General features: G+C 41.6%; 2 protein-coding genes across 2 annotated transcripts in view; one reads left to right on the top strand and one right to left on the bottom strand.

Moving 5' to 3' along the window:
- The window catches only part of serinc5 (serine incorporator 5), a 17,730-nt gene extending 13,883 nt beyond the window's left edge, over positions 1 to 3,847 (top strand). Inside the window, exons 7-12 of the mRNA XM_088414156.1 lie at positions 113 to 205; positions 1,637 to 1,763; positions 1,895 to 1,964; positions 2,138 to 2,174; positions 2,512 to 2,656; positions 2,734 to 3,847. Coding sequence (XP_088270282.1) covers positions 113 to 205; positions 1,637 to 1,763; positions 1,895 to 1,964; positions 2,138 to 2,174; positions 2,512 to 2,656; positions 2,734 to 2,878 — 617 coding nt within the window. The 3' untranslated portion in view covers positions 2,879 to 3,847. The remainder of the gene's footprint in view (positions 1 to 112; positions 206 to 1,636; positions 1,764 to 1,894; positions 1,965 to 2,137; positions 2,175 to 2,511; positions 2,657 to 2,733) is intronic.
- On the bottom strand, positions 3,757 to 15,856 carry thbs4a (thrombospondin 4a). The gene is made up of 23 exons (XM_088414154.1): positions 15,693 to 15,856; positions 13,519 to 13,716; positions 13,208 to 13,443; positions 13,032 to 13,134; positions 12,328 to 12,419; positions 11,786 to 11,837; positions 11,332 to 11,522; positions 11,125 to 11,262; positions 10,514 to 10,594; positions 10,263 to 10,415; positions 10,052 to 10,156; positions 9,799 to 9,906; positions 9,560 to 9,719; positions 7,723 to 7,841; positions 7,587 to 7,639; positions 7,192 to 7,276; positions 6,458 to 6,554; positions 6,198 to 6,376; positions 5,174 to 5,222; positions 4,905 to 5,101; positions 4,671 to 4,843; positions 4,461 to 4,600; positions 3,757 to 4,385 (listed from the first exon to the last, which is right to left on the bottom strand). The coding sequence occupies exons 1-23, from the start codon at positions 15,769 to 15,771 to the stop codon at positions 4,336 to 4,338; spliced, it is 2,838 nt and encodes a 945-aa protein (XP_088270280.1). The 5' UTR covers positions 15,772 to 15,856; the 3' UTR covers positions 3,757 to 4,335.

Raw genomic sequence — 15,856 nt, 5'->3', positions numbered from 1 at the left:
GGCTTTAGTAATTGTATTAAGGTAGCTTGCTTTGTTCTAGAAAGAAAGTCTTTTTTTTTTTGTAATGGATTCTCAGGTTACATCTATTCTGTTTACTTTTGTGTTCCCTCAGTCCAGCCAACATCTGGACTGCTCCAACCTGGAGTTATCAGTGTGTATGTCATGTACCTCACCTTCTCAGCCTTCTCCAGTAAACCAACAGAAAGTGAGTATGAATTCATAAGGCCGCAGTGATTATCAAGCTACGTCAGTCCAGAATTGTATTCAGGCATCAGTGGTGCATGTTATAGCTGCTGCACACTAAATGTAACTTGAACTGACCAATTGCAGACAAATTGAATCGTAAATCTGTTATCAAATGTTTTCGAAAGATTGATGATAGGTGGTCCACCACACAGACAGCATTTACATGAAGTCAATAACCCTTTTAAAACCTAAATACAGGAAATAATAAGCTTTTTAAATACCATGAAAACACATGCGATAACTCCACTAACTGTGTGTGTGTGTGTTTTTAAAAACCCGAATAGGAGACCTTGAAGAACCCCAATTCAAGCCTGAATATGCTGTCATATAAAAACATTTGCGGTAACTCCTTTGAACAGCTCATTGATTTGTGGTCAGTGCTTGCTCTGGGGCTTTTCAATACAAAATGACTTATATGCTGGGTTACGGTTCATTCGCTGAAGCGATAAGGGAAAGTGGGGGGAGAAAAGCCACGGCATTGCATTGTTACTTAATAAAGAGCCAAATTTGAATACATCGGGTTCTCCTTCGTAGGTGAAGGATAATGCAAAACTCAAACAGGACACAGTGCCACTCTGGGGAAAGCAGGAAATTGACTACTTTATTACTGTCCTGATGATTTTGATAAAGGTAGACTGATGCATTTTTTTGTAAAAAAAGCTTGCTTAATTCAGAAGTTTAGTCTACCGCATAAATGCAAAGCACCCAGCTGCGAATGTGGCCACTGCTAACAATAGCAATAAAGCCGCTAATTACTGTATAGCGAGCCTTAGCAAAGCTCCCTGCCAAACTTAAGAACACCCTTTGTTTGAGATATGTTGATTTCTAATTATTTGGCAATTGACAAAAGAAAACAACATAATTCGTCCTGATTGTGAGAATCAAAGGTTGCGGACAGTATTCGGGCCTAATCTCAAATACAGCAGAAGGTAAATGTTTACTACTGCATCCACTACAAAAAATAAATGACTGCGGCCACTTTTTTGGTCTTTCATATCAGTCTTTTGGTCTACCACAATAACACTTGGTTTGAGAGTTTTTCTCAAAAATATTTTTAGCTGATATTAAAAAGAGGTTAATTAGTTCAAGCAATTGCAAATTTTAATCAATTTTTTATCTCCGCTGTTATTAATGCACAACACTTTCAAACCATGAGCAGACCGGCATCCATGCTTTCCTGTCTCTTTATTCGTGTCGACAGCAGCGTTTAACAGGCGGAATGAGCTGCTACCACCCCATTTGGCCCACATTTTCCCACCACTTACAGTGTATCCATCTCCACGGCTTCACTTTGAAATAGTTAATTATTGATCATTCATGTACTAATGCATATGCATGATGCTGCTCTACATGCCGCTGCTAAAAGCTGCCGGTGCTTTTTTACTTGCAGTGGTGGAGAAAGATGGCGTCAACACTACTGTGTGTGTCTTTCCCTTCAAATCCGGGAAGGAAAGCGACAAGAAGATCGTCACCACTCTGGGAGCTCTCATCCTGTTTGGCTGCATCCTTTACTCCTGGTAACAACTAGTAGGGAGATAACAGTGCGGGAGATAATTAGTCTCAGTAGCAGCGTGAAATGGCACATGACCAAAAAAGACGGGTGATGGAAAATTACAGCCGCTCTGTTTTGTCACCCTCCCTCCACCAGCTTGACCTCCACCATCAAGCGTAGATCGGCGGCGCTCCGAGTGTGCAGAAACAGTGAACCGGAGACTGAAGTAAACACTCACTCCCAATATTTCATTTGACTCTGCTTGGGTGTCTGCTTTGATAACATTTGTTTAATGGGTTAAATGAAATGAGCAGAAGCCCAACTGACACTCCAAAGACTTTGTGTTTTTCCAGATATTTTAGTCCTCATGGCCTTACTCCGTTTGTCTTAATCCCACAGAGAGCCCGTTGCTGCTTCTGCTTCGGCGATGACACAGGTAGAGAAATGGCATTCCCTGAATTTCACAGCTTCACATTTCCTCCATAGCCGCCTGCCTCCCCCTGCCCCCCTCGCCCGTTGAGTGTGTGACTATGTTCCCAGCGGTAGTGTGTGCACACAGCGCCGCCGTGCTCATTGTTATTCATCACACTGATGTTGAATGGTGCGAAAGTATTGGTCAGCAAACGCAGGTGATGTCACTGTTACTAGGATGTTGGGCGACAAAGTGCGGAGCCACTTTTAGGCTACTGTCGCCCCCCGATGGAGATCGAGGGGACGACGGCAGAGCCAACCTGTTCATTTTCACTCAGCCAACGAAGTTGTTCCCCTTTCAGATGACTACGACGAAGAGAAGACCGGCACAGGCCAAAACGTGGTGTATGACGAGAGCGAGGCCACCACCTACAGCTACAAATATTTCCACTTTGTCTTCTTCTTGGGTTCGCTTTATGTCATGATGACCATAACAAACTGGTTCCAGTAAGTCAGCGGCACGCTCGCTCGTTTTCCAGATTTGCCTTGTTTTGTTTTCGCTCACTTTGACATCTCCTTTTCAGCTATGACAATTACAGGATTGAGAAGTTGTTGGACGGCAGCTGGTCAGTGTTCTGGATCAAGATCTCCTCTTCCTGGGTCTGTCTCTTGCTCTACATGTGTACCCTCATCGCGCCCATCATCTGCCCTCAGCGCTTTGAGGCCTAGGACACAGTCGCCACACTCATAATCCAGTCAGGTGACTTTCAGTTGTCAAGATGTCGTCATGTAGCTTTGAAGATGAGCTAAGGGACCAGTGACTTTTTTTTTTTTTTCCCCTCCCCTTTCCACCTTTAACCACTGTCCACTAGTGTCTTCAGCTCTGGAAGTGGAGGAACATCCGATGCCTTTTATTACACAATGTGCAAATGTTTGTGTTGATGCCTTGATGGTATTTCTGTTACATTTTCCTTGTTTTACAATTACTGTCCCTGGATAGTTTGCTTTGTGTATTTCCCCACTAAGTTTATACAGTTGTACCATAAATTTGTAGCAAAACAGTCAAACAAAGGTTTTGTGTGTGTGTTGTTATACTTAAATGACTATGAATTCATCTCTCAGGCTTACGTCAAAGTATGCTTTGTTATATATAACGTGTGCCCTTTTGTAGATGATTTTTATGTGAGTGAAAAAAAACTCAGTTGTATTTCAATTTTTGTCAATCGCAGTGCTCCCTTTGAGCGAAATCTTTTTGTCTGGAAAAAAATATGTACCAAATAGAATTTATACAGTTGCTCATTGACTCCACAAATCAAGTCAACTTATTTGACAATGACAGTCATTGTTTATATTTCCACTATGCCAAAGTTCGATGTTTGGAAAACAACTACTGAACACTACATGGGAAATATTACCTTCCAGATGGTTTTGTGTTTGTAGCACATTTAAAACATGTACAGTAAAGCTTTATCTCAGTTTTTATGCATCAGTTTATACGAAGAATAAAAACTAAGACAAGAAAAAACATCTCAATGCTGGATTTTGAGTTTATGGTAAAGTTACTCACTGACATGCATATTAACAGTCAAATGTTTGTCACACACCACTGGTAATCCTTGGTTTTATTAACTCAAGTACATATATGCTCACATTGTATTGTGAAAATATTCACTATTAAAGTGAACTTTTTTCAGCGCCCTCTTGTGCTCTTGGTGTAAATCTATTGTTATTCATAAAGTCATAGTTCACAGGCACTAATCAATCCTATTCATGTATGTTTCTTACTTTTGGATGTAGTAATCAATTTTAACTTCCAAAAGTCAAACAAAATTGATGATGAGTGATTTAAGAACGCGGCCTTAGAGCAGTTCTACCTCCCCCAAGTGGCAGAAATAGGAGCAGGGTCTTCAACTGCCTATTCAAGGCCCCTATTCAACATAGTTTGATTTTTATACTAACAGTCTTGTTCCGGCCAACCACTAACTGCTTCACGACCAAATTTATGGGTGCCTGTGATTTCAGGTTTTATTTGATACAATTTTCATTTGACGTAATATAGCAATGAGATGATTAGCACTGAGCTGGATTATGCAAACATATTTAGTCCCTGCTGATACGCACTTTCATTATCTTGTGTAAAAGGTATATAATGGCTACTCGTGAGATGTTGTGGTTTCTTTCAGCCTTCAGTCGATGTTTTGGGCAGTGAACTGCTCATAGTCATCAGGAATGGTGTCTGCAGGAAAAGGAAGGAGGGACATTGTCGTAAACTTGCGCGTCCTGTTGGACTGACTGGACTAGTAAGACTCACCATTGCATCTGTACTTGAGATTGGACCAGATGATGTTTTCCTGGGAGAAGCAGAAGACCCCAAGCCTGCCTCCTCTCATGCTGGTGTCAAGGATCACACCCGTGTCCGCCACGAGATCCGAGCCCTCGAAGAAGCGAGCCCTGGGTTTCAAGAAAGAGGCCAGTGAGGTTGTGCTTCTTCGATGCATACGTACAATATATGTGTCCGTACCTGATGTATCCGACTTGAGGTCTGTGCTGGAGAAACCAGCGGTAGGACACCTTGTCCTTCCAGCCCACATTTCGGGGATCCTTCCAAAGTAGACGAACTTGCTCCGGTGTATCTCCGGTGTGCCACAGGGAGTTCCTCAAATATTCACCAGGTCCCGTTTTGGATTTCACCGCCTGACGGAGGCACAAAATACCAAGTCGGAAAGAGCAAAATTCAGGGCCCGCTAATACCTACCTTCAGTTGTATTCCTGGCTCGGCCACAGCCCGGAAGGGCGCAGCCTGCCAGTAGGTCTGTTCCGTCTGTTTCCACATGACCACGTAGAAGGAAGAGGAGTCCTGGTAACCGAAGATGAAGCCGGCGTAGTCGTCGTCTGTCACAGTGTTGACGTGAAATGTTCCCTCAAAGTCCACACCACTAAATGCTGTGTAGCCTGCGCGGCATGGAGGCAATATTCAGTAGAAGATCGCTCGAGCAAAAAATAAAAAATGAGAGGACCACTCACCCACAGCCAGGCCAGGGTCAGAGTTCATGGTTTGGACTATCTCCATCCCCTTTGTGTAAATGAATCAGAATTAGCTCATGATATTCTTTGATCAGGTTATATCAAAACATTTTGATGATTTTTCATTGGAATGCCTCATAATCCAATAGCCAAAACACCAAACTAGAATGTAATGTCACAGCCAGTCAGTGTTTCTTTCATTCATTTTTTTTCGACCTGCCGAAAAAAACGTGTATGGTAAGGATTTATGTTAGATAAAAAAACAATCACGACTTGTAATAAACCAACCACAAATAGTAAGGCAGCGTTTTTTTTTTTGAGGGGGGGGTAAGGCACCTTCTTTGGAGAAACAAACGTATATCAAGGAAAGGTTTTTGTATACAGTATATAAACTACCATGTATAGTCAGGTTTTTGGGGGGGCTTTTTCAGGAAAATGAACTATATATAGCAATGTGATTTATTAAATTAAAAAGAAGAAAACACCGATTTAAAAAGTAAGGTGTATCACCCCAAAAAAGATTATAATAAGCCTTTTAAAAATATACACAGTGTTTTTCTGTTTATTTCATAAAATATATGATTGAAAAAAAGATCATTATGTATATATATATATATATATATATATATATATATATATATATATATATACCAAACCAGTATAATCAAAGTATAGCAGTATAGTAAAAGATTACGAAAATGATGTATAATAAGGTGGCCATTTATAGTAAGATGTGTTTTTTCAACAACCATGGATAATAAGGCAAGTTTAGAAAAATGTTTGTCTTTCTTCCTCAAAACAAAGCAAACAAAAAACTAGATAGTAGTTTTCCTTTTTTTTTTTTTAAAGTGAATATCATCCCCCGACCATGTACCGTATATTAAGGCGTTGAAATCCCCCCGCACCATCATACACATTTTTTGCCGTATAATGGTTGGAGGGGGGACAACAATAAGAAGGCTCTGCTCCAAGGGAACTCTATGCTTCGCAAAAGCCCTGAGTTGAAGCAAAGGTACAGGGTCACCTGATTAAGAACAACCCAATTGGGATCGATCTGCGAGTCCCCTTCTGGATCCAGGACCACGGTTTGATAGGCTCTAAAATCCGTCAGGGTGACCTCGGCGTTCTCTGGACAGTGGTCAACGACGTCAATGACATTGTCTTTGTCAAAGTCACCTTGGCACGCATCCCCGACGTTGTCGTCTGAAAAAGAAACACGCAGCGCTCGGGATGAAGCTCCCTCGTCAGACTCCCCGATAAACAGTAAAATGTCAATACGCTCACTATCTGAGTCTTTTTGGTCTGGGTTGGCAACCAATCTGCAATTGTCCTCATCGTCCTTGATACCGTCATTGTCATCGTCGTCATCACATTCATCTCCCTGACAATAATGCGGGAATTTTGGAGTGAGACTTTGAAGACAGGTTAACATGAGTCACAGGGAATTAGAATGGGATTCATTTGGTTTTGTTTTGGAGGAAAGTGATTTCGTGTTTTATGGCTGCAATAAAAGCTAGTGGGAAAATCTCGGTCATTAAGACGTCATAAAATGTGTTTTCACACATTGGCATTCTGCCAAATGTAATGATTTTGAACGTGCACAATAGTGGTAAAAGTCCAGCCGTTTGGCAATATTTCAAAAATAGCATTCATATTTTCGCGCATGCTGATGCACCGGCACCCGAGCCGAGGCGCCGTTTACGTTACTCGGTCGAGTCAATTTGTAAGTTCGGTATTATGGAAATGACCATTTTGCAAATGGGAGTTGGCTCAATCTTGCGTTGATGAATTATTAAAAGTACTGACCCCAGCGCAATAAAGAGCTGCTTTTTATGTGTCAAAATGGCCACTGAACCTGGATTCAGACCGGCATTTATGCAAAAGATGCATTTCTTCTGCTCCTTGCCGAACTTAACACAAAAATGGTAATAATTGAGTTAGCCCATTCTAGTTCTCAGTAGCTCACATGTGCATATGATCTACAAGACACAATTGAAATCAAATGAGTAGTGTTCCACCATGCCATCCTTGTCTGTGTCTAACTGAGAAGAGTTGATGACATTGGGACAGTTGTCTTTGGTGTTCTGATGGCCGTCTCCGTCACTGTAAAAGAGGAGGAATGAGATCAGGGTTGCAAAAGAGAAACTTTCAAAATTTCTATGACAACAACGATGCAAACTTCTAGGACAATATCGGAATACAGTAGACTCAAATACAATGAAAGTAAGCTGGCAACAAACAAATCTTTAGTTTTAAAATCAAATACAATTCCAGTTCATTGTCCTGGAAAGGGTCAAGCTTTGCATATTTTCAACAAAACATGGGAAGTTTACAGATTTCTTTCTGGTGTAATGTCTCTCCATTCAAGGCATCAAGACTTTCAAAGTTCAACAGATGATAAATGAGCGCCTACGTATCTATGTTGTCATCACAGGTATCTCCCACAAGGTCGTCGTCCTTGTCCGACTGAGGCCGGGAAAAGCATGTTAGCGTTTTAAAGCTTCATGGAAATGTTTTGGAGAAGTTAGCAGAGTTTTTAGGGGAGTTACCTGGTTGGGGTTGGCCATGTCAGGACAGCTGTCACAAGCATCACCCACGCCGTCATTATCTTTGTCATTCTGGTCCGGGTTCGCCACACGTGGGCAGTTGTCCACATTATTCTTTAAATCTGGCAGACAAACATGTTTTTCTTTTTAAACTTCCTCTTTACGGCCAGGTTGAGCCTAGGCCGGCACTTGTCGATCTGTGGCCCGTTTCCAACTTTTACACCAAAGCAAACAAACAACACGATTGACAAGTCAATTTGTCATCCGCAGTCATGGTGTCATGAAATAAGACGTACACAAAAACTTGCAACTCGTACCGTATCAATGCCGCTGATTATAGTATGCTTTATTATTGAGTGTGATGCTCATTTTGGGTGGACATTTAATGAACCTCATGAAATTCTGACTGTGGAAGGCATGATCAAGAATGACGGTTGGATGCCCCGCAATGTCTCTATGAGGTGTTGTCACCCTGGCCACCCCACCGAAAAAGTTCTAGTTCCACTCCTGTGCGAAAGAGCGGAGCGACTCACGCACAGCCCAAGTCCGAAATCCCACACGGAGAAATAGCTGGCCAAATGTCCATGTGTTTTTAGGACAAGGGTCAGATAGTTTCCAGAGCCCCTCAATGCTTGGCGGACGCCTACGTGGAAAATATTTTTGGGACGAGACACACATGACCAAGCAATTTTACAATCAATCCGAGCTCAGATTTAATGATTAGGAGGTTGGCTATGATGAATGTTGAGCAATCAGCAAAAACACCATATGTCTGGGGAACAACGCTACACACAAGAAGTTGAAGTCTTCAGTGGAAAACATGAGGAAAACGGGCATTTGTCGGAGGAGTGGGAGGAAAGCGTACGAAAATTCCTGCCTTTACGCTGGGAACATTTCACACCGTTTTCCCGCAGAACTGGTGACGTCTTAGCTATTAACTTGAACATACAGTAAATGACTTAAGAAGGGGAGGTGGGAATTGCAAACAGGCAGGGAAAGAGAATGGAGGAAGTTAACCGATAACACTTTGCCAGGGCTGAGACAGACTCGGATGTCTGTCCTCACCGCACATACTTGTTTTTCTAATTTAGCACACGGATGGAATCCTAACTGCACACTTGAATAGTCTTATTGTTTGCTGCGAGTAGTAGACATTAAATGTAGTAGTAGAAGAGATTAAAACCAGAACGGTGCGTTTGGGTACGTAATTTACAAAGGGTCTTTCAATGCCTGTGGACATGTGTGGACATTGGGTTCTTTTAAATGTCATTTGATGCAATAAAAACAGTCATGAGCCACTTACTCAAACATCCAAACTTCCACTCTGTGACATTTACAAAAATGACACCCTGTAATTCCAACCACTTATAGGGAACATATAATGGAAAGTGCGCTTTTTAGTGCTTGTAAACAAAAAACTGGGTTTCTCAAGTACACGTCTGGCATTGGGTGTGAAATAACAAAATCCTTTATGAGCTTCCACTTTTTGAAAATGTGTCTGTCAGAGACATTTTGCCAAACATTGACTTCACGCCACAGGTCATTTACATACTGCCATCCCAACAATGATTTAAAAGTCCAAATCTGACAAGAGCCTCGTTTTAGCATTAGCTAACAGCGCGATTCTGTGGCTTAGCCATTCAGGCTAGGGCAAGCGTAAAATAGAGTGTTTAAGCTTCCGATATATATATATATATATATATATATATATATATATATATATATATATTATTCTTGGGATAGTTTGATGAAAGCATGTCATACATGATGTACCCAATGAAGACCCACAGTAAAAGAAGACGGAAAAAAACCATCACTGACAGTAAAAGCACACACTTACTATCCCCGTCCATGTCGTCATCGCATTCATCTCCCAGCCCGTCATTGTCTGTATCTTTCTGGGATGGATTTTCCAACTTTATGCAATTGTCACAAGCATCTCCATGGAGATCCTTATCACTATTCCTCTGGTCCACATTAGGAACCAGCCAGCAGTTGTCCTGGGATATTCATACACACCGTTGCATTATTACTCCAAAATAACTCGGAAATATTTGCATGGAGGAATCAATTAGCTACTTCGATGTTAGTGATGCCATCGCTGTCCGCATCCTCGTCACAGGCGTCACCCATCCCGTCACTGTCCGCATCCTCCTGGCCAGAATTTGGCACAAACACGCAGTTGTCCTGGAAAGACATTGAAGCACACAAATTCATTATTCTTGCCATCTTCCTATGGTGGGTTATATGCACACAAGGCAGGAAGGAAGGGAATGTAATTGCTAAGTAGGTTGGATGGGTTGGTGGGGTGGACAAATGTTTTATGCATAACCTTATTACAGTTGTTTCCCGGGCAGTCAAGAGGATCGTCGGGATACGCATCAATATCGGTGTCCTTTCCACACTTATACCCATCGCCTGCCCAACCAACTCCACACTAACAAACACAAGAAGTCATTTTTTCATAGAAAAGTCACTGTTTCGTAAAAGCACTACAATACAGTGTCAAAACCACGATTGATGAGATATGTTGTCTATCTCACCACACAGCTAATACTGCCGTCTCTCTGCACAACACACTCGGCGTTGGCGTCACATGGGTTGGCTTGCCCGTTAGGACAGAGCCTGGTGCCATGGCAGCCGCTCGCCTGGTCACCTGTGAAGCCGCTTTTACAGTCTCCGCAGCGGAAGGAACCCTGGAGAGAACAGTGCACAAACACCACACGGTTGATTTTAGAGCTTTTGGAAATGGACCCAGCAGTTCTTCCCATTGCATCTTCTTTTGTGGTCTTACTATAGTGTTGTAGCAGAGGGAGTTGGCAGTGCAGCCCCCGGAGTCAGGCGGGCTCAGGCACTCGTCTATATCCTCACACACCTCGAAGAAACATGAGTGGCAAAAAGGATGACATCATTATTATTACATTCTTTCCATAGCACTATGATTCCTTTAGAGCAGTTCAATTGTATTTTACAATGTTCATCACTTCATGTGTGGTGGACCTCACTTGTATGTCATTTCTCAGATTGGACAGAATTTTTTGGAATGTCAGACTCTGGTAGTTTTTTTTAATAGCATGCTCTGTTGCTCTCTGAAATTGTTCCATCATCGTTAATGCTCCCTGGTGTATGGTTCTCCAATGTCTGCTTTTTAACATCCATTCCCCAAGCCCTCAGTCAATCAAGACCCCAACTTACATTCACTTTAGAGGAATGCCAAAAGTATCATCAGAAGAATCAAGGTTCTCATTTATTCTCACGTACAATGTCCTCAAATCACTTTCATAAGCTAAATAAAAATAAACCAAATCCTTCTCCTGTCGGCTTTTGTGTAACTACGTGAAACAGTCAAATATATCCACCCTTACTTTCCATCTCTATTTGTTTATCTCCAGTTATGACCAGTACCTGTTTATTGGATTGCGCATAGGATACTCCAACTCCATTTAGTTCTGGTCCTTGGTATCCCAAAGGACATTTGTCACATCGGAAGCCGGGTGCGGTGTTCTTGCATTTTACTCCAGGAAAACATGGATTAAACTGGCACTAAAAACACAGCGTAGCAATGAATACAAGTCACGCTATCTTTTGGCCCATCTGAGCAAAGTTTAGTACCTCATCTATGTCAACACAGTGAAGCCCATCTCCCGTGTATCCATCAGGACAGGGAGCACACTGGTACCCTCCCGTTGAAGAGGGAATGCACATGTCCTGCCGGAAACACGTTCCAGGCGGACAGGGAGGAGGCATTCCATATTGGCCCGGGTCTGGAGGGGACCCTGGGTCGGTTGGCCTTCCGTCGGGACCTGTGATCGACCCAAAGCCATGAGTCGGGTGTTTCCGCGGTAATATAATTGAAACGTCCATTAAAAGACCTTTCCTTGTGAATTGTGAGAGAAAGAGGCCTTCTACAAACTGTTGGAGACATATTATGCAAAATATTTTGGAGGAAACTATGTAGCAGGCTTGAATTCAATGAGCTCTGTGGACCAATTTATTTTTTTATTTGGGTTATCATAAGAGTAAGGGGGATAACAAAAAAAGAGCTTGGTGTCTCCGTTTTACTTACCACAAGGAAGACACTCTGTGATGGTGTTTCTTAGAAAGTTGGTTTCTTTGATCTGAGACAGAAATATGGAGGGGATTAAAAGTTGTCGATCTTCATGTCTCAACTTGCTACTGTTTTCAGTCTTTTTTTAGGGTTGTTTAAAAAACCAAGTACAAACGACCTGGGAAAGTTGTTTGAAGGCAAGCATACTGATCGACCAAAGAAGACATCAAAGCATCAAGACAGAACACTGAAAGCAATATGTGCTGAAAATAGAAAATAAACAGCGAAATAAATGAAGAACAAATAGGAGGCAACTGGAGTCATCGTCTGAGACCCAACTGTATAGAAAACCCAAAGGAAATGGGATTTACAAACAGGAAAGCTAAATGAAAGTCATCATTGAGAACTAAACAGAAAAAAAAAAAACAAGGTTACAATGGGCTCAGGAAAAGCAGTCATGGACTGTAGATGATTGACTTCTTTTCATTAATGCATATTTTTTTCTGCAGAATTGAATGATTAAGGATTTTCTTGATCAGGCAAAACCATAACCGGATTACCTGCTGATTGAGCATCTCCTTCATCTCAGCCAACATGCTCCTTAATTCCTGCATCGTGGTCTGGTCCTGAATGCCTCGGCCTGCCTGGAAACCTGAGAGCATTTACAGAGATGGCTACGCTGTTACACTTTGGATTATATATATATATATATATATATATATATATATATATATATATATATATATATATATATATATATATATATATATATATATATATATATATATATATATATATTTTTTTTTTTTTTTTTTTTTTTTTTTTTTTTTCTCCCTAAGATACTGGATGCTATGGACATTTGAAAGAGTGCCGTAACTGTCAAATTTAGAGTTAGGTAAATTAAAAATATTTATCATTTAAGACAAAGGAGTGAGTAAAATATAATTTTTTTTTTACATTTCCAGTGATATTTTGCAGTTATTTCCCTTGTAACTGTTCTTTTGTTTACATTTTAAACAGAGTAATGGGTGTAGGTGGCATGCATTTTTTTTCATTGGGCTTTAGGGCACTAAAGGTTACGCACCACAAAGTCGCCTTGGCAACAAACAACTGTGCCAACGGTGACATGAGTTGCCATATAATATCCTTGCTTTTGCTTCTCAAGGTGAAGTTTTAGCCAGATTAATAAACACTTTTTCACGTCGACTTCAAGACTGACCATTAGATGTAAAGTTAAAACCATAATATGCCATTGTTCTCTCACTCAGCAGCTTCAGAGGTTCGCTCTTATCCAGGCTGCAGTCCTGCAGTGTTGCCACGTTGTCGACAGTATCGTCAAGCACCAGTTTCATGTCCGTCATGCCACCCTTTATCGAAAATGCAAAAGACAAGTAAATGCCACATGCACACTTGATGGAAAATGATCATTTTTTGCACTACCTGCAGCGTCCTAAGTGCAACGGCGTTTGGACCGCGAGGGATGGACCCAAAAGCAGCTGGCAGGTCATCCAGCGTGTGCACCAGCCTGCAGTCCATGTAGATGTTGAGGAGAGGGGGGCCGCGCTGTAGACCGCTCACATGCAGTAGCACATGGTGGTCATTGCCATCGGCCAGGGAACCGTGGTTAAAACTGGTTGTGCCGTATCTGCCGTCTGTCTTCTGGTATCGCAGGGTGACTGTCGACAAAGAGCATTCATTTCACGAGCTACTGGGTATGAAGCCATCACGTGATTTTTGTCGTCCAACCTCACCTTTGCTCAGTTTGGCCTGCACATTGAGCTCCAGGTACTTGCTGTTGTCTTTGGGGTTAATAATGCTGTAAATAGATGTGGGGGCCTTGTTTTGGAGTTTGAAAGAGGACAGCAGGAAGGCCTCGTCGCGTCCTTTATTCTTTAAGCTTCCTTGAAGCAGGTCCGGCAAGCAGTCCGGCGACACCAGGAGGTCATACACTAACATGGGAGAGTCAGCTTGTTAAAATGAACAAAAGCAGAACCTCTAAAACTGTGACTGCTAACCAACGTTTTGTGGCCCGGGACCGTTCGGCGGGCCATTTCCTGCTTGTGCTCGAGGGCGGCTTTGATTTTTAAAATGGAAAGATCAGACAGATACAATAGTATGGCTAATTTTTTACGTGGGCGCTATTTCGAACATTTCATTTTCAATTGTCATGCTTTTGTCATTTTTCAACATGGTGGGCGAGGTGGTGCAAGGTTGAGGACCCGAATGCATGATAGCCGGAGGCAAGGTGCGCTCAAAAATGAAATCATGTAAGATAAAGATGAACAAAAGAAAACAAGGACACAAACTGCATATACGGTAACATACATTGAATAACATGAATTAACCACCAAAAAAAAAACCACTTGAATGAATTGGAAGAACACAAGGATCAAACTGACGCAGAACAACATCGACAATGACTCTAACATTGACAGCGACACTTCAAAAATGACCCAACAATTACTGAAAGGAAACAGGAAACTAAATACACTCAAAACTTACAAGACAAAAAGGAGCACCTGGACAAGACACAATTGGAACAGGGAGCTGACTGGCCAACACAGAGGAAGGAGGTTAACACCGACTGGTGAACACAATCACACTGACAAGACACTGACACGAGGGGAACAAAAACATGAACTCAAACAGGTGAAGAAAACGCCACAACTCAAAAAAGCAATCAAAAGACCAACAAAAGTCCAAATCAGAAAGAATTCTATAACGATAACAACCCACAGAACACAAATACCAACAGAACATACAAGCTTTGCTTTTAGAAACACACTTTTCTAATGATTTCTGTTCAAAGAGATATTATTTTCTCTCAAGGAAGGTCTACGTCCAAATAGTGATAGTTGCCAGTGTACTGTGGACTAACATTTCTGAGTTGCTTTATGAAGTGTGACAGAGAGTCCACACGTGTGCATGTGACCTACGAGAACATGTGAAGAACCGCCAGAGTTTGTAGCCTGCTGCCATTTATAGAGTGACGGACTGGAGCAGCCGAAAGGAGCCGAAGCAATCAGCGCACACTCTTTCCACTGGAGCCAACCCACTCGTTTCACTTTCACGTGCATTCAGCCTTTTGCGCAACTCAAGAATAACAAGAAGTGACGGGAAAATGACATGGAAAATAATGGTGTGTTGTTTCCAGACAAAGGATTTGCACGTGCACTTTTTCAGATGCCAGGTAGAGCTGCTTTACCAATCAAGACTCTTTAATGCGACATTAATCCTGGCTCCTAAAAGCAATTACTGTTCTGTGAGCACTCAATAGGGGCAAGTATTGAAAACTAAACTCATTCACTGTCATTCGATAACCAAGATCCATTTTTACTGGGCTGGCAGTGAGTGAGTTAATTGATTTATAAGAATTATGACAATCGTTTGGAATTGATATGCAGTCACAACCAGTATTCTGCTCAAAGCAAAAGAATTTAAAAGAGGAAATCAGATCATTCAAAGAGGCTCAATCGTTAGTTTTATTGCCAATGTTTTGGTTGAGGTCATTTATATAAATTCCTCAAATCCGTAATGTATCTTGGTCTACACAAAATCCAAATGGTCCTTATATTCGCCATGACCTACTACTCCTCAAATTTGAATTGAAAATAGATTTATGGTCAGACGTAATGTAATTGAACTCTTCATATAGCGTACTTTGTTAGAGCACTTCAAAATTCACAATTTTAGCCCATCAAAGTCTTCCAAAGGACTAAAGTGTTTTTTAAAAACACAAATGCCAAATTTTAAACCATACCCATCCCATTATTGACAGAGTTCATAGTATATCATTGTAATATAACTCCTAGATATGCACCAATGAGGGTTATTTTCTCCACGAGTGTGCTATACCAAAATGCAACACAACACAATGACTGTTGCTTTCAAACGTAGAATTGTCGGTGAAGTAGCCAGGACTCACCAATGCCTTGAGCGGTAGTAGTGATCATCAGCTGATGTAGCACCAGAGACAGAGCCAAGACTCCAGGCCACATCCTCATCGTCTCCGGTCAGAAGAGGATCTGCTCTTGGATCTGAAAAGTTTCAATCGCCTGTGCTGGACAAGTCAAGCATCCAAATGTGGAG

This window comes from Hippichthys cyanospilos, chromosome 1 (genome assembly GCF_059441005.1).
Source record: "Hippichthys cyanospilos isolate Australia breed blue-spotted pipefish chromosome 1, RoL_Hcya_1.0, whole genome shotgun sequence".
Classification (NCBI taxonomy): Eukaryota; Metazoa; Chordata; class Actinopteri; order Syngnathiformes; family Syngnathidae; genus Hippichthys; species Hippichthys cyanospilos.
Note: the sequence above shows the minus strand (reverse complement) of the source record. Positions and strands in the feature narration are given on the sequence as shown.